General features: G+C 42.0%; 2 protein-coding genes across 43 annotated transcripts in view; one reads left to right on the top strand and one right to left on the bottom strand.

The window, feature by feature from the left end:
• BBX (BBX high mobility group box domain containing) overlaps positions 1-21324 on the top strand; it is a 126693-nt gene extending 105369 nt beyond the window's left edge. For all 42 annotated transcript variants that reach the window (XM_088668092.1, XM_035116512.3, XM_088668116.1 and 39 more), the window contains 7 exons: positions 351-431; positions 2483-3401; positions 4069-4207; positions 9047-9195; positions 11817-11933; positions 12642-12834; positions 15191-21324. In XM_088668092.1, the coding sequence (XP_088524218.1) occupies positions 351-431; positions 2483-3401; positions 4069-4207; positions 9047-9195; positions 11817-11933; positions 12642-12834; positions 15191-15278 (1686 nt within the window). In that variant the 3' untranslated portion in view covers positions 15279-21324. The remainder of the gene's footprint in view (positions 1-350; positions 432-2482; positions 3402-4068; positions 4208-9046; positions 9196-11816; positions 11934-12641; positions 12835-15190) is intronic.
• The window catches only part of CD47 (CD47 molecule), a 636578-nt gene that overhangs the window by 488712 nt on the left and 125816 nt on the right, over positions 1-22050 (bottom strand). The gene's annotated exons all lie outside the window — the stretch shown is intronic.

Raw genomic sequence — 22050 nt, 5'->3', positions numbered from 1 at the left:
TAGAGCTCTGGTGAGTTGAACTTAGACGTCAATGAAGATATATATCTGTTTACACTAAAGGAAACACTTGTCCTGTAATTTTACAGTCTCCTTAGTGATGGCCTAATCCATTAATGTTTACCCCAGGAACTGAATGCTATACTTGAAAGCATTACTTGGGTACTTTCTAGTATTAACATGATATTTCTTTATTTAATTATTCTCTGTTTGGATCCCCAGCTCTTCCAAGTGTGATTGTGGAATTTGAAATTTCCTTTGACATTTTGCATTGCGCTTGGAGGCACAACTTTTATCAGTGACATTGTGATATTATCTTCCCCCACCCCTTGCTTTCTTTGTTTCTACTTTAGATTTCATCAAGTACATCCCATTCAGGTCCTCCTGAATTAACAAAGCAGTGTGGGACATCGGCATTGTTTCAGTTGGCAGAGGTAGTATTAAAATCCTGTGGCTTAATTACTACTGAATGATGCTGGTTGCCAAGGTCTGGGAAGCGGAGCAGTAGTACAGTCATAATTAGCATTGTTGTTTATAGAACCGTAAATTACCACGTTGGTTCCAAGGAACAAGATTTACCTTGTCTAACCATTAGGCACACAGTCTCCGTAGAGCCAAGGCGGCAAGTTAAGAACTGCTAGCTTCAAGGTGCGGTAGTGCACTGGGTAGTAGGCAACAGCTAATATGTGAAGTACTCCGCTTAATTCTTTTGTTCTTGGTTTTAAAGAATGTTTCATATCTTCCGTGGAAAAGTTCACAAAATGAAAATTGCATTGTGAGAGAGTTGTGCTACTTCTCCCAGTGATGCAACATGCATTGTCCAGTACAGGAGCCCATGACTCTCATGCAACCACAATCTGCATGTATCAAGTTAGTAGTTGCTATAAAAGCCAGTTCCCACCATTCCATCATTCCCTAGATAGACCAAGAAAGAGAACTAAAGGATTTGGGGTATTTTGAAGAACAGGCTTTATTTTCAATGAGTGGGATCATTGTACCCTGATTAGGTCCATGCAATGTAAAATCCTCTCTACTGCTCATGTTCTATCTAGCCATATTCCAATCACAGATTTTGCTTCTATTTAAATAATGATAAATGAATACATACAGGGGTGACTATTTTGTCTTCTTTGGTTAGACAAGGCAAATCTAAATTACACTTGGGTTTTATATTGAACTGATACCAGCTGGAAGCAAAGACACTCTTTGTAAAATCCTCTTACGTGTACAGTCTTTTTTCACTTGATCACGATTACATAGCACGACTGCTTTCAAATTCAGAGGATGACGCCATCAGGTTAAAAACAAACCAACGACAGCGCCACTTTTCTCAAGTATTTCTTTTAACATCTTTTAAGAAGATATTTGCCACAGTTCAATATGAACATAAGGGTGCTCCAGCCCACTACAGTCGATGGGTTAAGCTCATATAACTTTGTACAGGAACACCTTGTTTTAATGTGCTTTGCTTTATTGTGCTTCACAGATATATCTCCTTACGAGAATGCAGGTATAACTGCAGGCAGTCCTGCCCCCACCACCACCACCACCACTGCCCCTCTTCTGGCCAGGGGAGTGGAACTGGCTAGAGCCAGTTTTTCCCCTGCAGCCAGGGCTGGCTGGCTTAATAGACAATAGTATAGTTTAGCATTACTTTTATACGCCACTAGGAAAACAAAACATTTAGTCCCTGACTCATTCAGCCCTCTCAGGCTCTATTTATGAGGATCCAAGGTCAAGGACTCCCCAGGTCCCTCTAGTAAGAGGAATTTCCTCTTAGCCTCTTCTGTTTCTGAGTTGGAGGATGGGAAACAGTCCAGAGAAGAGCCTCCCGTCCCCACATAAAACACATAAGAAGCCTCCTCATTCCCTTCATTCCAGGGGATGTCCCTCCACCTGCAGGTCCACAAGCAAATTTCAGGATTCCTGGGTCTCATCCTGACCCCAAGGGCACCACTAATCAGGCAGAGGCTTCAACTAATGTTGGGCCAAAAGGTGCCAGTTCAAGGAGGCCCAGGTATGATGCCAGGGGCCTGCTGGTGGGAGGCAGTCTGCATCTGTTCACAGAGGGGTGTAAATGCTAATTATAGGACCCACAAATGCTGGACAATGTTTATTTATTTAATAAGTTTATACATTTTCTTCCAAAGAGCTTATGGTGGTACTTCCCTCCCCATTTTATCTTTACAACAATCCTGTGAAGTAGGTTAGGCTGAGAGACAGTGACTGGTCCAAGGTCACCCATTGAGTTTTATGGCTGAGTGGGGATTCAAACCCTGGTCTTCCATAGAGCTCAGTAATCATGAGGGTTATCACATTGTGCTATTAGGATGTGCTCCCCATTGTCTGGCAATCCTGCTGCAAGTATATAGGCTGTGTAATGTTGAACTGCCAAGAACAAGGGTGTTTTTTCTAGAACAATTCACAAAGCTCTTACCCAGCATTGCACTAGAAACGTGAAATTAATGTTTTACCCTGGTTTTAGATGTGCCTTGCCTCAGAGGAAGTAAAAGTGAGGGAACCCGGGAAGGGAAAGCTAGAAGCATCCAGAATTATCAAAGCCTTGGAAGCACCAGAGGAGGTCAGTGTTGAAGAGCCAGAGAGGGTGAAAGTAAAAATCGAAAAATCTCATAAGGTGAGGGGCCAAGAGCATGAGAAGACAAAGATTGAAACGTCTGAGGAGGTGACAAGATGCAGCCACATTGCAGATCCTTCTTTGGACAGCATGACATTAGTTGGACCTGACAGCACAACTGCAAAGGATTCTGTATGCCATTCCCAAGAACTGACAGTGGCTGACATCAGCACCTTAGGATTAAGCAAGCCGGAAAAGCTAAAGAAGAAAAAGAAGAAGAAAAATAAGCCGGACCAGCAAGCACTTGAAAAATGTACCCCTAAGAAGGCTTGCAAAAAGAGGCAGTCTTCTGAGTCAGACATTGAAAGCGTCATTTATACTATTGAAGCGGTTGCAAAAGGGGACTGGGGGGCAGAGAGACTCACAGAAGTGCCCCGTAAGAAAGCCCGCCCTTCCTCAACGGCGAAGGGGAACATCTTGGACACAAAGTTACCAAAGAAAAAAGTGAAGTCGAAAGAGAAAAGAGCTCTAAAGGAAAAATGTGTAGAGACCACCAAAGAATCAAAGCCTCCTGATTTTTTTGACATTGCCGACAACAAGGAACTGCCATGTGAGGTACCTGAAATCATCAAATCGGAACCGCTCACCCCAACGGAAGAGATGATGCCACAAAGCTTACCAGAGCAGGTCAAAACCGAGGACAGTGACTGTAACAAAAAGACAGAGACATGTGGCTCGAGGAAATCTGAGAGAGCTTGTAAGGGTGCTCTGTACAAAACTCTGGTGTCAGAAGGGATGCTGACATCCCTGCGTGCCAACGTTGACAGAGGTACGTGGCTTTTAACCTGTCTATGTTTGGCATGTCTGTGTTAGCATCTTGATCTGCAGTTTCTTCCAACAGCACGAGAAAGAACAGTGGCAAAAGCCTAGAGCGAGGTAGGGAGCCTCAGGCCCAGAGGCCAAATGCAGCCCTGCTGCCTAGCTCTCAGGCCACACCCCCTCAGTAGCCATGCTCCAAACCATCCCCGAGTGCCTTTTCATGGCTGAAACTGTGATAATGCCTCTTGCTTGCCTGGATGGGGGGGGGGTGTTTGTGTATGGTGGCTGTGAAAACCCGATATTTACATAGCTGGAATGTAGCCTACTGTACAAAATAAGAGTCACGTCCATCGCCTTGGGCGCTTTTGTTGAAAATAGGAATTGATTTTAAAATCATTTTTAAAAGTGATGGATTAATTTGGTTGCTTAAATCTGATGTTTTTCCTTGACAAGGTAAAGGTACTTTGTGATTCAGGATAATTAATTTAATCACACCACTTTCACAAAAATATGAGGAGCTACTTGGGAGTTGCAACATTCAATGATAATTTTAAGTTGCAGGAGTTTTGCAGGTCCCAGTGTAGGTGCCAATCTGCCTGCCTGTCTGCCCCACTTTCTTCTGTCTTTGTGTCCCTTGATTCCATAGCAGGCTCTATGTTTCTTAATGTCTTTCCTAGGGAAACGAAGCTCAGGAAAAGGTGGCAGCTCTGATCATGAAGGATGCTGGAATGAAGAAAACTGGGCATTTTCCCCTGGTGGGGCAAGTGGGAACAAAAAGCTTAAAAAACCTAAGCCAAAGGAAGAAATAGTTTTGGGGTAAGTTCTGTAATGTGTAAGTGTGCCGTTTTGAGTATGCAAACTTTTTCAAGCTGGTTTTTAAGCATGTAGGAAATTGCCTCATTTTCATAGGTTGACTGTGCTTTATGTCACTTTAGTAAAAGATAGTCTTCTAACAAAAGGAATGCAACATTAAATCACCTATTCAAAGTTATTTTCCACTTTCCCTTATGGTTTTTGTTCACTATCAGTCTTGTGCTGGTATTTAGCCTTAGACAGAGTTTGCTACCTATTTGGGGCTGCATTCCCTAGCAGTTGAAAGCCACAGTCCCAGCACATGAGGCATCCCCTACCAACCTCATTCCGTCAACAGGCTGTGTCCCATGTGTCTCAATTAGAAGGCTTGAACTCTCCAAAGTTGAATCACCTATTCAAACCCATTTTTATTTCCATGTTAGCCTTAAGCCATACTAGAAATGCAACACATAGATGATTGATACATGTAAAATGATTAACAGTACAGTGGAACCTCGGTTTACGAACACAATTGGTTCCAGAAGTCTGTTCATAAACCGAAGTGTTCGTAAACCGAAGTGAACTTTCCCATTGAAAGTAATGGGAAGTTGATTAATCCGTTCTAGACGAGGAAAAACACCCCCTAGAACGGATTAACCGCTTTGCTCCGATGCCTTCGCGGAGGCTGGGGAGCGTTTCCGCGACTGGGCTGCAGCCGCGAAAGCGGTCCCCGGCCTCCGCAAAGATATCGGAGCAAAGCCCCAGCCTCCGGAAGGCATCGGAGCCGGGACTTCGCTCCGATGCCTTTGCGGAGGCGGTCCCCGGCCTCCGCAAAGGCATCTGAGCGAAGTCCCGGCTCCGATGCCTTCCGGAGGCCGGGGAGCGTTTCCGCGACTGGGCTGTGCAGCCGCGAAAGCAGTCCCCGGCTACCGGAAGCCGGGGACCGCTTTCGCGGCTGCACAGCCCAGTCGCGGAAACGCTCCCCGGCCTCTGGAAGGCATCGGAGCGAAGTCCCGGCGCGAAGTCCCGAAGGCTGGGGAGCGTCGCGAAAGTGCTCCCCGGCCTCCGCAAAGACATCGGAGCGAAGTCGCTCCGATGCCTTTGCGGAGGCTGGGGAGCGTTTCCGCGACTGGGCTGTGCAGCCGCGAAAGCAGTCCCCGGCTTCCGGTTGCCGGGGACCGCTTTCGCGGCTGCACAGCCCAGTCGCGGAAACGCTCCCCGGCCTCCGGAAGGCATCAGAGCCGGGACTTCGCTCCGATGTCTTTGCGGAGGCCGGGGAGAGTCGCGAAAGTGTTCCCCGGCCTCCGCAAAGGCATCGTAGCGAAGCCGCTCCGATGCCTTCCGGAGGCCGGGGAGCGTTTCCGCAACTGGGCTGTGCAGCCGCGAAAGCGGTCCCCGGCTTCCGGTAGCCGGGGACTGCTTTCGCGGCTGCACAGCCCAGTCGCGGAAACGCTCCCCGGCCTCCGGAAGGCATCGGAGCCGGGACTTCGCTCCGATGCCTTTGCGGAGGCTTGGGAGCCACGAAAGCAGTCCCCAGCCTCTGCAAAGGCATCGGAGCGAAGTCCCGGCTCCGATGCCTTCCGGAGGCTGGGGCTTTGCTCTGATGCCTTTGCGGAGGCCGGGGACCGCTTTCGCGGCTCCCCAGCCTCCGCAAAGGCATCAGAGCGAAGCCCAGCCTCCCCGAAGGTATCCGGCGCTCCGATGCCTTTGGGGAGGTTTGGCCTTCGCTCCGATGCCTTCGGGGAGGCCGGGCCTTCGCTGCGGGCCTCCAGGAGGCATCGGAGCGAAGGCCCGGCCTCCCCGAAGGCATCGGACACTCAGTAGACCTCCGGCACCTCGGTTTACTAACTTCCGGGTTAGGATAGTTCGTAAACCGAAAGTTCGTAAACCGAGGTGTTCGTAAACCGAGGTACCACTGTATCTGCATCTTGCAGATGTGTACAGTAGACTAGAAGTAGGTCAACCAAAATTGTCACTACAGCAATCGTGACAGCAGTTCACAAATGGGGGGACTCAACAAAAGCACCAAGAGTGAACAAGCTCTCGTTCTTTGTTGACATCTGTTTTTAAAGAGTCAATCCTTTGTAGGAGTGATGAACTCCAAATCCTGATACTCCAAAATTGGATCTGATTTCATTCGTTCTGTGTAAGGATGCAGATACCCTGCTCAAAAAACAAAACAAAAAAACACCCCACCATTGGAAGGCTACATGTACACAGCTGCATACCGTGGATAAACATTTACCTAGTAAAGCACACACACTTGGGTGGGTGAGGAATCCCTACAGAATTAGAGTGTGTGTGGGGGGTGTTATCAGGTTGCTGGTATAGTCTTTACTCCTGCATGCTGGTATAGCCAAATACATGTTTTCACCCACAAATTGTAGCTGTTGCACTGGAGCCAATTCACCATTTCTTTTGAGCCCCTTTCCCATTTGAGACTTATTCTAGAGCCATTGTTTGAATGGTTCATAGCTACAGAGAAAACCAATAATACATCATAATGCTTAACTGATCTGATAAAACAGAGGTGTTAATCTTTATAGCTTCTTAATGGAGCAGACTACTAGATATACTCCATTGTGAGGCTGGGAGTTTTCATTTCTCAAACAAACAAGGAAGATTAACTTACTGGCAAGCAATATTTCCATTCCTATAATGCACCACTGGTAAGGGATTTTTTATTCTGCCTCACCGTAAAGTACTTGGATTGCTAGTTAATTATCTTCTTTCTGTTGTTGAGAGGTAGGGGGAGATAATCTTTGTCTTCGCAATTTGATTTTTTTTCTATATGAAGAATAACATCCTATTTTTTTTTACTGAAAAACTAGTCAACCCTTTTCTAATTTTCCCTGTATCATATTTTTTTATTTGCTAGGAATAATACCCAGATTCTTTGTCCCACAGTAATCGGCAAAAATATTCAATAACCTTTGTAAATCTATTGAATTCCATTAAAATAATAATGCATTGCTGCACTCAATAAACATTGTAATGGATTTTTTTCAAACACTGTGAACCTAAAATTTCTCACCCCCTGTATATGAATTCAGATTGTCTTGTGGCACTCAATCTATTTTTAAACAACCTTGTGGAACTTCTTACTCCATTGTAAAGCTGTTAGATAATGTCTCTCCTAAACCAGACCTTATAGTGAAATATCTGTCTTGTTTAAAAATGTATACAGTCGTACCTTGGAAGTCAAACGGAATCCGTTCTGGAAGCCCGTTTGACTTCCAAAATGTTTGGAAACCAAGGCACGGCTTCCGATTGGCTGTAGGAAGCTCCTGCAGCCAATCGGAAGCCGCAGAACCAGCATCAGATGTTGGGGGTTCCAAAGAAAGTTCTCCAACTGGAACACTCACTTCCAGGTTTTCAGTGTTCGGGAGCCAAAACGTTCGAGTTGCAAGGCGTTTGACTTCCGAGGCACAACTGTATTATGCTTTATCTAGTTCCTGTCAATTTTCTCCACAATTGCCTTCTACTCCCTTTAAACCAAAAGTCATGTAAAGCTGCTCATTCTTTCAGTATGTTTATTAGCCCAATCCTGTGCATGTTTTTTAATGTTTGGTTGGCTGGGGAAACCCATCCAGATGGGCAGCATATCAATAACATTTTTATTATTATTATTATTATTACTACTACTACTACTACTACTACTACTACTACCACCTGCCTGGAATCACATTGCCTGGGGCCAGCTCAGGATCCGTTCCATGCCACATTCCATTCAAATCCCACCAGCAGTACTTCTGCCCACTCATGATTTTGTTGGGCAGAATGGAGAGCTCTGTGCTGGAAGAGTGATGCTGGCATGGCTGTTTGGGGCTGTGTAGAGGGAAGCCTCCGCCCAGTACACACACACGAAACCCATGGGGGGATCAGGGTTTTGGATGACAACCTAAGTCCCATTGCTGGTATATGACTTCCACCCAGGTACTCCTCCCATCTTTTTTCACACCATACAGTGATATTTAAAAAATTGTTTAAAACACAATCCCCCTAAATACAGTGGGATACATACTTCCAAGTCAGTATGTATAGGATTGTTCTGCACTATATTGTAGTGTTTAAAACACAATCCCCCTAAATACAGTGGGATACATACTTCTAAGTCAGTATGTATAGGATTGTTCTGCACTGTATTGTAAAACAAAGTAATGATCCATGCAAGAACAGCGCATGTCACGTTTCCCCTGTTCTCGCGAGGAAGCCTATTCCGCATAAGGGAATTTTCCTTTAAAAAATGGAGAACTTGACAGCTATGGAACAGTGTCGTAAAAACTTTACTGCTCTTTACTGTTGTACAAATTTACTGAATAAAAGTGACTTACTGGTTTATGTTGTTATTACAGGCTTCACAGCAAATGATTAAGTAATTATCCATTTTAATAGTATTATTTTAATATATAGTAATATGATTTTTCATTTTCCCAAAGCTTACCTGGCAGTTTTTTTCTTAATAATAGTGTTCCTTTATGACCATACCAGTGTTTCAGTTTGTCTCACAGCTGATTACAATTTATTAACAAAATGCAGTAAATTCTGTGTTCTAAAAATAAATAATAATTATGAATATTTGAGGAAATCCCAGTAAATCAAAGCAAAATTCCAAATGAAACTACCTTTTACCTGGAAGTAAGTGCCATTGACTCGGTGGGACTTATTTCTGAAAAAATTGAGGTATTAGCCCTAGCATGGAAGACTCTTGAAACTGTAGGCACAATTGCATGTGGAAAGCTGTTTGGTTTTTTTAAAAAAAGCATTTCCACATGGCCTGACTCGTGACTCCATCTTGTTGATATGATCTTGTTGATCAAAAATAGAGTAACAACAACATTTTTTCCACCTTCCATTTTCTAGCTTAGCAAAGCTGGAGGAAGAATTTGAGAAAAAATTCAACAGCCTCCCTCAATACAGTCCTGTCACATTTGACCGGAAAAGTGCATCTGTTCCAAGAAAAAAGAAGAAGCTTGGTAGCTGCTCAACAGGCCAACAGAAATCTAACAAAGGTAAGAGGCTTCTGGATAATCCATTCCCAGTTATTAGCAGCCACCCTGCTAGGCCAGAAGCTCTTACAATCTCACTTCACTTAATGTATGCTTGTTTGAAGGTGCATACGGCAAAGATACATATTTTATTTGATCATGTCAGAATTTTCACACATTCTGCTCATTGCTTTTCCATTGGTGCCTGTTTCTATGTGGGAAGAGGATAGGCAAGTTATACCTCAGGAAAGCAGGGCTACTGTTTTATTTAAAAAATACCTCAGTTTTGCCTGCTTGCTATTTTAATTGCATAAACCTCTAAGAATAGCTTGCTTTTAAAAATATATATATTCTTTTACAGCTTTTCAAAACTTCTTTCTTTTCTGTTCAAGGTTGAGAAAATAGTAAGATTAGCCTTGGGCACATTTGGTAGTCTTGAACAAGCTTTTTAATCTCTCATCTCATCCTGAGACCTTGTTTGTGAAATATAAACAGAAAAATGCCCTATTGCACATGGATGATGAGAGGAGTAACAAAATAAAAGTGTAACTTGTTTGTGCATTTGAAATGTAAATACCGTATTTTCCCGTCTATAAGACACCCCCTTGTATAAGACCCCCCTATTTTGGGGGCCTCAAAATTTAGAAAATAGGGGATTGAGCTTTGGGGGAGGATTATTTGGGGGGAATGCTGAAAATCACTCACCTGCCAGAACACAGCACACAACTGCTCACGCCGCTTACAATCTCGGGCTCGGGTGAGCGATTTCCAGCATCTCCCCCCCCCCCCAACAATCAAGTGGCCATTTGCTGCTTAAAAACTCAGCCTCGCACTTCGTTCTGGCGGGTGAGCCGGCTGTTGGAAGCTGGCGCAGCCCCTCTGCGGCCACACGCTCTGCCCTGGTGGACTGCTGCAGGTTTCCAGCAGGAGCGCTGCCTCCGGGGAAGTGGCTACCCAGCTTCCAACAGCTGGCTGACGGATCCCGGCAAAGGGAGGCAGCTGATCAGGCCTGGAGAGAGAGCGCAAAACAGCCAGCCACTGCCTTGCCAGGCACCCTCCTCCTTAAAGGGACAGTGCCCCATCTGTCCTGGGCAGAGCAAAGGAGCCTGCTTACAGCCGCTGTACCGTTCAGGCTTGTGCCTTCCTCCCAAACTCTCGCCTCTCTGCAGGGAGTGCTTGCAAATCACCAGGAGTCTCTGTCGGGATGCGGGGAACCAGTCAATCTCTCCCCCCCCCCACAACATTTTGGTTCCGCTTGTGTCGCAGAAACCACCTATCAGCTCCCCGATCGCTGCCAGCTGCAGCGCGAACGACTGTGTGCTACATTCTGGCGGGTGATTGATTTTCGGGGACACCCCCCCCAAAAAAATCAAACAGCCAATGCTGAAAATTGCTCACCCACCAGAACGAAGCGCGAGCCTGAGTTTTAAAGCGGCAAATGGCCGCTTGATTGTTGGGGAGGGAGATGCCCCCCTCAGCACTACCTGTGTATAAGACGAGTCTAAAATTTGAACCTCATTTTTGGGTCAAAAAAGCTCATCTTATACATGGAAAAATATAGTACATTATTTAAAGAGACAGAGGCCACAATCTTCCAATGATTGAGTACCACCGAAATCAGTGAAACTACAGGTTGCTTCCATAGTTTCTGACAATCAGCTAGAAATGACGCCTGATATTCCATTATATTAATCATGACTGATAGAATATAGAATATTCTATAATATAGAATAATATTCAGAAATAAGTTTAATTCAGCAAAGGTCTCCTGTATATTTCATTAAAGGTTTCCTCTTGCGGGGAAGAAACCTGTAATTAAGTACCACCACCCCGGTGGGGTCAGGATTAATTAACGGTTATTTTAGTCACACGCACAAATCAACACATGTACCCTTATTTTTAGATGTAGTTATCTCCCTGACTTTAGAGTTGAAAGAATAGTACTTTTCCAGTTCATTCTAGATAAACTGCCTAGATAAACTTGTGTTTGAAATGAGGGGGGAAATCTCCATAACAGAGGTGAAAAAAAGATTGGTAGACAGTATTGAAAATACTAGGATGCAACAGGCTGGCAACAATCTCAACTCAAAAAAAAAAAAAAGGTGAATGAAGAAAAGAGCAATTTCAGACCAAATGTCTAGCATGGAGGGATTCTGAATTGCTTGATCTTTCACTTGATTTCAGTGCCACTTAGCCACCACTAACTGTTGGCGGATTGTACCTGTTAATCAACAAAAAAAGTCACTTGCAGAACAACAATAATGCAATAAAGGGAAAAGTTGCCTTGTTTCAATGGAAGAGGCTGACAGGCAGAAACTTTTGACCGCCTATACTGCAAGCCTAAATAGAAGCCCACATCTGACATGGTGTGTGTGTGTGTGTGTTTGCTCCTACACTTACAGTACCTTTGACTCTTGGCAAATAGTTAGTGCTGTGGACGTGGGGAAAAGGAACCAGGCTGCCCTTTGCTCTCTGCACTGTCAGTCAGCCTATGTTGTGATCAGTCACATTTAACAACAGGGGTTGTCTGTAATATTGAAGTGGCAGAAAGGGAAGCTACTGTAGCAGGAATCATGCAGTCTACATAAAATACAGTGAATCAGTACAGGAAAATCAGAATACTGTGTCTCTCCTAAATACTCCAGAGTCTGCGACAATGCAAGAACCTTTGGTTGGCAGCCAGAAGAGAAAAGCAAGGAAAACCAAGATCACACACCTGGTTCGAACTGCAGACGGCCGAGTCTCACCAGCAGAAGTTCTGGGTAAGAATGTGACTGATTTTTTTCTCTCCAGGTAGTTTTCAAAATTCAAAATACTTGTTTTTTTGTTTTTGTTTCTTAAAAATAAACATGATTTGTGGGCTGGGTGGGCAGGAAATAGTGTTTGGGGTTGAGGACAAACAAGTCCTAAGTTCTCCTCCGGGAGATGTATTTCTGCCTCTACAGGGTACAGCTATTGTCAGAAGAGAAGGAAAAAGAATTCAGTGCCTTCTTTGCTTGTAGGCATCCTCTGGTTGGCATTTATTTATTTCATAAAACTTATATAACACTTGATTGTAAAAAGCCTCAAAGCAGTTTGTACTCCTGACAAAGACTAATATGGGTCTATTAGGGAAGTTTTTAATGTTTGATGCTGTACTGTTTTTAATATTCGGTTGGAAGCCACCCAGAGTGGCTGGGGAAACCCAGCCAGATGGGTGGGGTATAAATAATATATTATTATTATTATTATTATTATTATTATTATTATTATTGAGAATATATTTTCAGTCTTTGAGCATCACTTTGTAGTCTGGCCTCTTCCCCCTCCCCCCACCTTGTGCCCCAAAGAGTACCTGTTCAGAGAAGGAAGAAGCACTGAACAAGGCTGGACATTTTGAGCAGGGAGGGAGGAATGTATGTCTCCAATCCTCACAGCTTTAGGAGTCGCTTCAGCTATTGTTTAAAGTTTACATTTTGCTTTCACTATAGAAGAGAAACCAAAAGAGCAACTGCAGAGTAGTCTTCTGAAAGCATCGAGTATAGGGATGGACTGCAGCGAGGAATCCTTGCAAAACAGTGAATTGGAGGAAGGTCATAGTGTTACACCAGACATGCCATCTGTCTCTGCATTCTTTAGCCTAGCTGCTCTAGCAGAGGTAGCAGCGATGGAAAATGTGCACAGGTCAGTATGTGCTTTCTTCACCCCTTTGGCTTGTAACAACTCTTCATTGTAGTGGCTGTACTTATATATTTGAAATAAAGCACTCAGATCAAGTAGCACTTGAACTATCTGCTGTGATCCACTCAAGAGCACCCTATTTGGTACATATTACTTGCTTACACTGTTGTGTCCAATGCAGCATTCATGCAAGATGTGCTCGCACAAGCAGAATTCCCTGCCCTTCCTCCCCGCTGCAGCCCCTGTGACTCCTAAAAAGCCAAGGCATCCTCAGGACAGGCCTGACAGTTGGGACAGAGGGTGTTTAGTGAGCAGGAAGGCTGTGCTCATTCCTGCTGCTGCCACCTAAGGCAGTATGCTTCTGGAAACTGCAGAAAGGAAGAGTGCAGCTGTGCTCAGGTGATGCTTGCAGGCTTCATTGATTGCTTTTACTTATATGCCACTTTTCCACAACAAGCTGTGCCCAAAACGGCTTGCAGCAAATATTAGAAACATTGAAATAGAGAAAATCGGGAATACAAATATACAAAATACAATGTCAGTAAATGCAAAACAACAGAAATCAACAATCTAGTAAACACAGAATAGCTACAACGTTCCAAAAAGAGAGAAAGGCACCCCAATCTAGGCTTAAGTACATAAATGACAAGCAAAAACAAAAGTTAACTGACAATAGAGTTTCTGGTACTGGTCTTGTTGCACTCCAAGGAGCCTGGCTTAAATGCAGTTCAGAAAGAAGTGGTAGATGACATACAGCTGGCCTACAGGCTAGATGACATACAGCTGGCTCCCACATCTCTCATCCAGAGCAGACTGACAGCACCAAAAAGCAAGTGTTGGGAAGAGCAGTGATAGCAAGTCTCTTCCCTAGCCTCCTGGAAGTAGCACCTGGTGGTGCAGGTCTTAGGGCTTCCCATATGCATCTGATTGGCCCCTGTAAGAATAGGATGCTGGACTAGATGGGCCACTGGCCTAATCCAGCAGGACCTGCTTATGTCCTTAGAGCAGCTTTTCTCACTTCCCAACCTTCTCTGGGGGTTTCACATCTCACATCCCTGGCCTTTTTAGGGGGTTACAAGGACTGTATTGAGGAGGAGGTAGGCAAGTGCTGCATTGGATACAACCCACAGTCATCTTTGACCCCCCCCTTTATTTGTTCAAGTTAGGTGAACCCTTTAGTCTCGCTTGACTGTTTAGCATAATTTGTTCATAACAAGAGACCAGGCTGGTATGTGGTGGGGGTTTTTAAGCCACAGTTTCTGTGTGCCAAGTTCAAAAACCAACTCAAACTGCATACTCGTTTTACAAAGAAGCAGGGAAATTCAAAATATATCGTGCTAAGCTGCTTTCAAGACTGAGATATCAGAACAGAAGTTCATGTGCACAGTCGGAACAATATCTCCCTTGAACACAGAGATATCTTAACGAAATTTGGTGTGTAGATTTGCAGCATAACTTTGTTTGAAATTCAGACCTCAGCATGACTCCTGCAACTGTTTTATGGAGGAAAAGAGATAGGCAGAAAAAGATAATACAAGATACATTTCCATAGTGAGGCTCTCAAGCAATCCGCTTTACTAGCGAGCACGATGGGAGCTGTGTTTACTGACCAAGCTTTCAGTGAGGCCTTTGTATTCATTCGACCATTCAGCATTCCATTGGTTGGTTTCTGCTTGTTTGTTTGTTTGTAATGCGTTAACTCTCTCGAACCCTGAGACAGCAGAGTGAAATTTGGTATATGCATTCAGGAATTAAAGTTTGTGTGTACGTCCAGGACACAGCATGTCAAGTTCAGATCCCTCAGGTTAAAAGGAAAGAAGGCAGATGCAAACTATGATTGTGATATAGAACAGGAAAGAAGACCTCCCGAACACTGCACTTTCTTCGTTTTTTAAATTAAACTTACTTCAAAATATAATCAGCACTGAGGATCCTGATTCCTAGTCAGTGGATGAGATTGTCTTTATAATTCCCAAGCACACAAGCATGTGTGATCTTTGCTAGCCAAATGAAATGTTTGCATTTTAAAGGTTTTAAGCAGCGTCAAGAATGCAAAGATTCCTTAAAGGAGATATGAATATATCTGTCAGGCTTTGACATGGGTCTAGGAACCAGGGCTTGGGGAGAAGCTGGCTATTAGTCAAAGTGGGCCAGAAGCAGGTGTATAGTCGAAAGAATTTGGAGAGGCACATACTAAAGTAGAAATGGAGGATCTTGAAGGCCAGAAAGCAGTCGGTAGCCAGGGAAAGCAAAGTAGGTGTCAAGATGGATTCAGGGACTAGAGGCTGCTGCATGGGCTTGGAAACATAACTATGCAAATTAATTCTGGGTTGACATTCCATCTGTTCTTCCTTTGCAGAAATCAGAGGACGGCGCCTCTCCCATGTGATGGACAGCCAAAAGAAATGTCTCAGGCTCCAGTGCTTATTTCCTGCGCTGACCAGTGAAACTCTACCCTATTGTAAAACGTTGTGCTTTACCTAATATCCTAGCCTTGTCTTTACCAACGGATGCTAGTCAGTCCATGTGATGGAGGAACCCATAGACTGAAAATGAGTGGTTTGTGTTCAGGGTAGCACAGATTTCACTTATAGCTTGGGTCAGGTCCCCTCTGGTTTGGGGCACAAGAATCTGCTATAAGGGTGTTGTTGTTTTTTTCTCTGTTAAGCAACAGAAATGAAAAGATCCTGGAGCTTTGCTTTCTATTGAAGGTTTTTAAAGTGGTAAATACATAGTTACATGGAAGAGGGCAGACTTTACTGTAGCTCACACAGCAATCTGTTTTATCAACCAGAATATGGAAAATAGTTTCATATAATAACTAGCTACTCTAAAAGAAAAGAAAAATACAGAAAAGGAAAGGGGGAGAAACTGACGCACTGCACTAGTTACTAGATATTCTTAGTCCTTTTTGTACATGAAGATTTCAGTTCTGAGATGGTTTATATAATAGGTTATGCCTACATTTATATTTTAGAGTGAATTTAAGAACCTGTTTGGAGAATCCAAGAAAGCATGGGGCAAGCGTACCATTGTTAGTGGCGTATGCCCTATGGCCCATAAGTTCTGCACTTTTTTGTATTTGCCACCAGGATGGTAGAGTTTCTGGGCAAAAAATGTTGACAGGCTTTATTTTGCTTGGGTTTGTTTTTTTTTAAAATTAAGCATAGAATAATGAGGATGATCTGCATTTGAAACAAATGTTTGGCATATTGAGAAGAACAATTCTGCAGATTACTGATTTGTCTTTCAAGCCTTGGAGGGTTCATTTATTCTTGGATAGAAGTCTAAAATGACTATGTGGGAGCTAAAGCAGTGAAACAGGGGGGGAAATACTATTAATATGTTGTTCAGAAGTGACCTTAGTATTACTTCACTCTTTAGGGCGGGGCAGGGGAATTTTCAATTGACATGCACACTGATGAACATATTATACATTTTACAGACACTGGAATTGTCATAAATACTATGCATAGTCTAAATTGGCTTCATTGGTTGTATGAAGTGCCAATGCTAGTTTGGGATAGCTAAGTGCTGAGTGTTGCGTAAGTGAGTGATGACTGAGAAATAATGTTCCTAAATTTAGGCTGTCAGACAGATCGCTTTCCAGTTCATGTTCCTTGTCTTTACTCTATATGTTCTAACTTACTCCCATGCACACATCTCATGCCAGAGCAGATTCCAGCTTTCTTTACTTTTTTCTTTCTGTTTCTTAACCACTACTCCTTTAGCGGTTGCCTGCGATCCAGTACGGCGCACATGGAGCAATCAGGGCTGCGTGTGCACAGAGCCCTTTAGAGTTAGCCCCACAAATTAGCTGCTTGATGTTCAACAGCCGATTGGCAGGATTTTCGCTTTGGGGGAAGTGCCTCCCAGCCCAGCTGGATCATTAAAGGGAACTGTGCACACAATACTTGTTTGTACCCCATCCAGCTAGGGATACACAAATAGAAGCCTGTTTCTTCATCCATATAGCCCCTGGCTGGATTTAGGCAACATTGTTCCTAGCAGCAAAATATTCATTGTTACTAGAATTTGACATGAAGTTACACATTCAACATGGGGTACTTCTTCCACAGCACAAGATGTTTCCCTGTATATTTTGCATCATAGCACAAAGACTTAACCAAATGCTATTGACCAGACCCCAGCAATAATTTTCTATGAGTCTTCTTCTCTCCGGTGGGATTTTGATAGTGTTCAGTTCAGCGAGACCCCTTTTTTATTGATTAGGTCTCTAAATGACGAGAGTTTACACAATTTTATCAGGCTTTCCTAATTTATACTTGACCGAATTGATAATGGATGTGTGTTTTGGGTTTTTTTTTTGTAATTGGATTTAATAGCCATATGAAAGTGACTCTTGAAACTTGCTTGGCTTAGCCTTTAATTGTTGTAACCAATGCATGTATTTGTGTCTGTGTCAGAAACATCAAACAGATCATACACATTGTTAAAAAATTATGACAACTTAAAAGGAAAGTGTCACTTCAAGCCCATGTAAAACAAAACAAAAAAACAGACTCCCTGAAAGATGCAAATGGTGATGTGGATGAAGGAAAAATGCAACTTCAACAGGAATGAGACAGTTAAATGCTTTTTTTAAAATAGAAAATTCAGGTAGAAAAATCTTCCACATGCTGCCGGAGCATGTGGTGCTATTTTAATAGCTTCATTTTGTTAACATTTTCTAAATTATTTTAACAAAACAAAATGCTGCCATCATGCCATACTGTTGGACATATATTGTGGTGGCTTTGGGAATGTCAGGCCATATACTGGCTATGGTTTAAAACATTGTAAGTAGCTGAAATCCAAATACCTTACGGTGCAGCCTCTTCATCTTGACAGTCGTACTAACATACAAACTCTGTCGAACCCATTAGAATAGATGCATTTTTGCTGGAGTACCACCTTCTGCCATTTAAATTTCAATATTGTTCCTAAAATATTTCTTTATATGAATGGTACATTTATAAAAAAATGCATAAAATTAGCTTTTTTCTATGTGAATTAATATATCTTGATTATCTTCCTTTCTTAAACCTCATGAACTATCCCTTAGACAAGGGACTGGATTTGGGTCTATTTACTGAAAAGGAGTGTTTTCTGATGCTTATAAACCTTTATGTAGATATGCTTAATTTTTAAGCAGTTAGGCACTGAGAGTAGCAGAAATCCTGCAAAGCTTTATAGTTCATTCAAAAGCGCAGTCCACCTCAAAGTTCTCTTTGCACAAACCCCATTGGAATGAGTAGTATACATGTCTTTCTTCAGTTTCTGGTCATTTCAGTGGTGCTTTTGCAGGAGAATCTACAGCTGGATGGTGCCCTGTGGCTTCCCCGCCCCCCTCAGAATAATGTTTTGATTTCAATAGAGAAATTTGCTGTAGCGCTGAATTTGGTAGAATGGGTGTCCCTAATTTCAGGTAGAAAGAAAATTTGTTAGCACAGAAAAATTCAAACCAACAATGTACTGTTTAATTGTTTATTTTTTAAAAATTTCCATTATTTTGTGTTTGTTTGTTTTTTAAAAAATTTTTTGAATTGTGGCATGTGTTTTCGTATACCAGCAATGTCACCCATCAACTTATGTCCATGAATTCATTTAGAGACAGAAATGTTGCACCTTAATTATTTCAAATGAACCAAAATATTATGTTCTCTGCTTTCATGTTTATTCTGATTATATTGTATTATAGTTTACCAAGCCCATTCTAACTTAGCAAAAGCTATCAGTATTTATGCATTTAACCATATTCTCTAGATTTGAACCTGTGTATGTCTTTTTTTTTAACAAGAAAAATTTTAAATAAGATAAAACAAATTATTCTTACCCTCCTCTATGGTTTCTTAATGAAAGTGAGGATATATTTCTCAGTGTGTAAATTTAGCACTATGCCATTTTCTTTGTTTTTGTTTATTTATTTAGTGACCTTTGATATTTCATGTAGTTTTGAGGTATATACATAGAAGCTGATACTACAAGCATAGAATCAGCTGGGAGAAGGATACTGTAATGTCATTTTCATGTAATTGTGTTAGTACTGTATAACGGGGGGAGGGGAGGGGAGTTCTGCAAAGTATTTAACATGTACATTTGATTTTGATTCTCCTGTTAGGTTGTATTCCAGATACAAGACCAAATTTGATGTAAAATCTTGTGGAGCTTATATCATGCTGTTGTACTTATGACAGTATTTTTCCCTGGATTGTACTGTGATTCCAGAAATAGGATATATTTATTTAAGAAGATATAGTATGCTTTTTTACTAATACAATATCCCAAAGTTATGAGCAAAGGAGTTCTTTCTTTGTCTCGCTGTCCAGATTACAGTTCAGTCAATGATTTTCAGAACTGATTTACAAAGTGTTGTGGATGTGGTAAAGGCAGCAGAGATATACTGGCCTCTGTGACTTTTGCTACTTTTTTCTAAACAGCTTACGTAGCATAAATGTAGCTGCTATTCACTTGATAGCTGCTCACTCCATATATTCACCTGCAAACCCATACAAGTTGTATATTGCGCTGCAGCAAGGGGAACATACACAGGGTGGAAAATGCCTATCAGTTTTTTTAAAATGGTGCATCCCAAAGGGTCCAGTCAATCTTTCAAAAAGAAAAACGTTGGTGTCTCTGCTCAGAGACTCACAAGAGGAATATGTCTATGAGTCGTCCCTGGCACGCAACATGTGCTTGGAAAAAGGATAGGCTCCATAAATGCAACGCAATGTCATCTACATCCTGCTGTCTTTGCAGGTTTCTGGTTAAGGGCTGGAACTGCACATGGACTGTCGGGACTGGGGGAGATCTACATGCTTGCATAGCACAGGTGTTCCTTGTGCAGAGCCCCTTTTGCAGATTTGGGGGTCCCTATGTAGTGAGAATATAGCACAACATTGTTGCCTGACATGATAAGGAATTGCTGTGGGTTTTCTACTGACTGAATTTGGAACGGGCTGTAAAAATTTAGTTTTCTGATCCAATAGTGGGATCACTGTCCATTGCAAACTGAATCCTTTCAGACAACTGAGTAGCAGTGTATTCTCAGTGAATGATTATCTGTGGGAGTTGAGAAGGGGGGCAATTGGAACAATTTTTCAAATGTGCTCTGTGCTTAGGAACTGCAAGAAAAAAATTGTGGTTTTTTTGTGTTGAAGGGAAAAGCCTGGGAATTGAGTTAATCAAAGAGAAAAAAGGGGGGCATTATTGCCACATGAGGATGGATATATATATATATATATATATATATATATATATATATATATATATATATTCTTAATCTCTGAAGGAAAAATGTGGTAAAGACTATGATGATTGTCAGGTTTGCCTTGTACTGTTGTGTATTTATGCCTCTCAGCTGCACTCTGTTCTACAACTAATTCTAATAATGCTACCTCTATTAAAGGCTACTGCAGTTGACTTCCATTTGTTTTCAAGATTCCTCATGCAGTCTTTTCAAGTTGGTGGGTATCTGTTTTGGATCATGCTGTTTTATTTTCTAAGAAGAGCAGTTTGGTAGAGGGAACAACATACATCTTAAATTGCTATCCGTACTTGTACTATTCATAAACAGAGCTACTTGATGAGTGTAGCTTTTGTGAAATTTTTTTGCTCTGTAAGTTGATAGTTTTTTTTTTTTTAAAAAAAAAAAACGCTTCAAATACATCCTGCACAAGTACTTCCCTTTCAATGAGAAGATAAATGCTCTGTATGCAAAAGCACTGGATGCTGCACTGAGCGCTTGTCTTTCATTGAATGTAATGGGATGGCCTCTTTGCTTGTAGAATTCCACAGGCACAAGTGGACAATCTTCTGTGACATTCTTGACTGTCCACAGTGTGAGATTATTACCATGGGAAATGACCATTAATTGTTCTCTTTACTGATATGAGCTATATAAAGATTACAAAAACGATCTACACTATACATGCTCATTTTGTTTCTTTGGGTGGGGTGCTAAATTGTAGTGTGTTTAAATAATCTGTCATACTTTCCTTCCTTCCTTTTTTTTTGCCTGGCCTTAAATGCAAAACCAGCACCAGGAAATATCAAAACATAAAGACATTTCAGTGAGAAGGCAGCTGCAAACTAAGGCAATAAGAGAGGTCCGTGCTTCTTGGTTGTGGCTAAACCTCAGTAAGATTACAGTTTGTTATTCTTAAATGTGCTCTAACATTATTGATCGTTGAGCTCCCACAATGTATCTGATTTTATTTTTTTTACAAAACACTTGGCTCCTGGACGTTGCAAGCAATAGTTTGCATAGTGTTGCTTTGATTCAGAAAGGCAAGTAATGTGGTAATCAGATCCATTGAACTGTGCTCTTCTGAATACAGATGAATAAGAGCTTTGATTCACACTGGATTGTAAAACATGGGCTGATAGTCTTTAACCCTGTTGTTCCAAATAATTGTTATCTGATGAGTAACTTGTCAAGCAATCATCATCCACTTACAGTGGGGGTGGAATAAATATTACCTTTCTAATTAAGTTACTTGGAATACAGTACTGTTTTTTCTTAATGAAGATTTTATCTGCCCTTTTAAAACCACATATATGGAGCAACTTATTTTCCTTTTCATTATTTTTGGATGAGATCCAACATTGCACCAGCGGATGCAATGGGATTCCCTTTCTTCCCCTCCTCTAGCCCCCTCCATCTCAACCCTGTATAGTAGATTACCCTGTTCACAAAAGCAGAAGTCCATTGTGCAGATGGGATGCCTCCATTGTATATATATATATATATATATATATATATATATATATATATATATATATAATAATTTATATCCTATTTTTTTCTCCATGGACCCAGACCATCTTATCATAATTGGGCTTCTCTTATATAGGGCACAGCTACCTGGAACTGGGCTTGCACAAGCCCTTCTCTTCCCTTTCAAATGGGCACAATAGTTTTCTTGCACAACACGTCACAGAGGTTTGCGCAGGGGAAGTATATCTGTGGATTGTGTGCTAAAAGTCTAATAATCTCCCTAGAGAGGCTCTATGGCCTTTGCTTATTAGATTTATCAGTCAGGCAGTATTTGCCATTGCCGAATGTTTCTTTTTGGTTGCCCTAGTCTGCTAGCAGGTAATTTCACTGGATTCTAACCCAGAACTTGGTTTTATTTTTTGTGAAGTTTCTATGTAAAATATGCGTTGTAAAACTCATTCCCTCCAGTGGTACAATAGAGTTACTACATTCTTAGCTTT

The sequence above is a fragment of the Zootoca vivipara genome, chromosome 4 (assembly GCF_965207765.1).
Source record: "Zootoca vivipara chromosome 4, rZooViv2.hap1.1, whole genome shotgun sequence".
NCBI classification, from domain to species: domain Eukaryota; kingdom Metazoa; phylum Chordata; class Lepidosauria; order Squamata; family Lacertidae; genus Zootoca; species Zootoca vivipara.
Note: the sequence above shows the minus strand (reverse complement) of the source record. Positions and strands in the feature narration are given on the sequence as shown.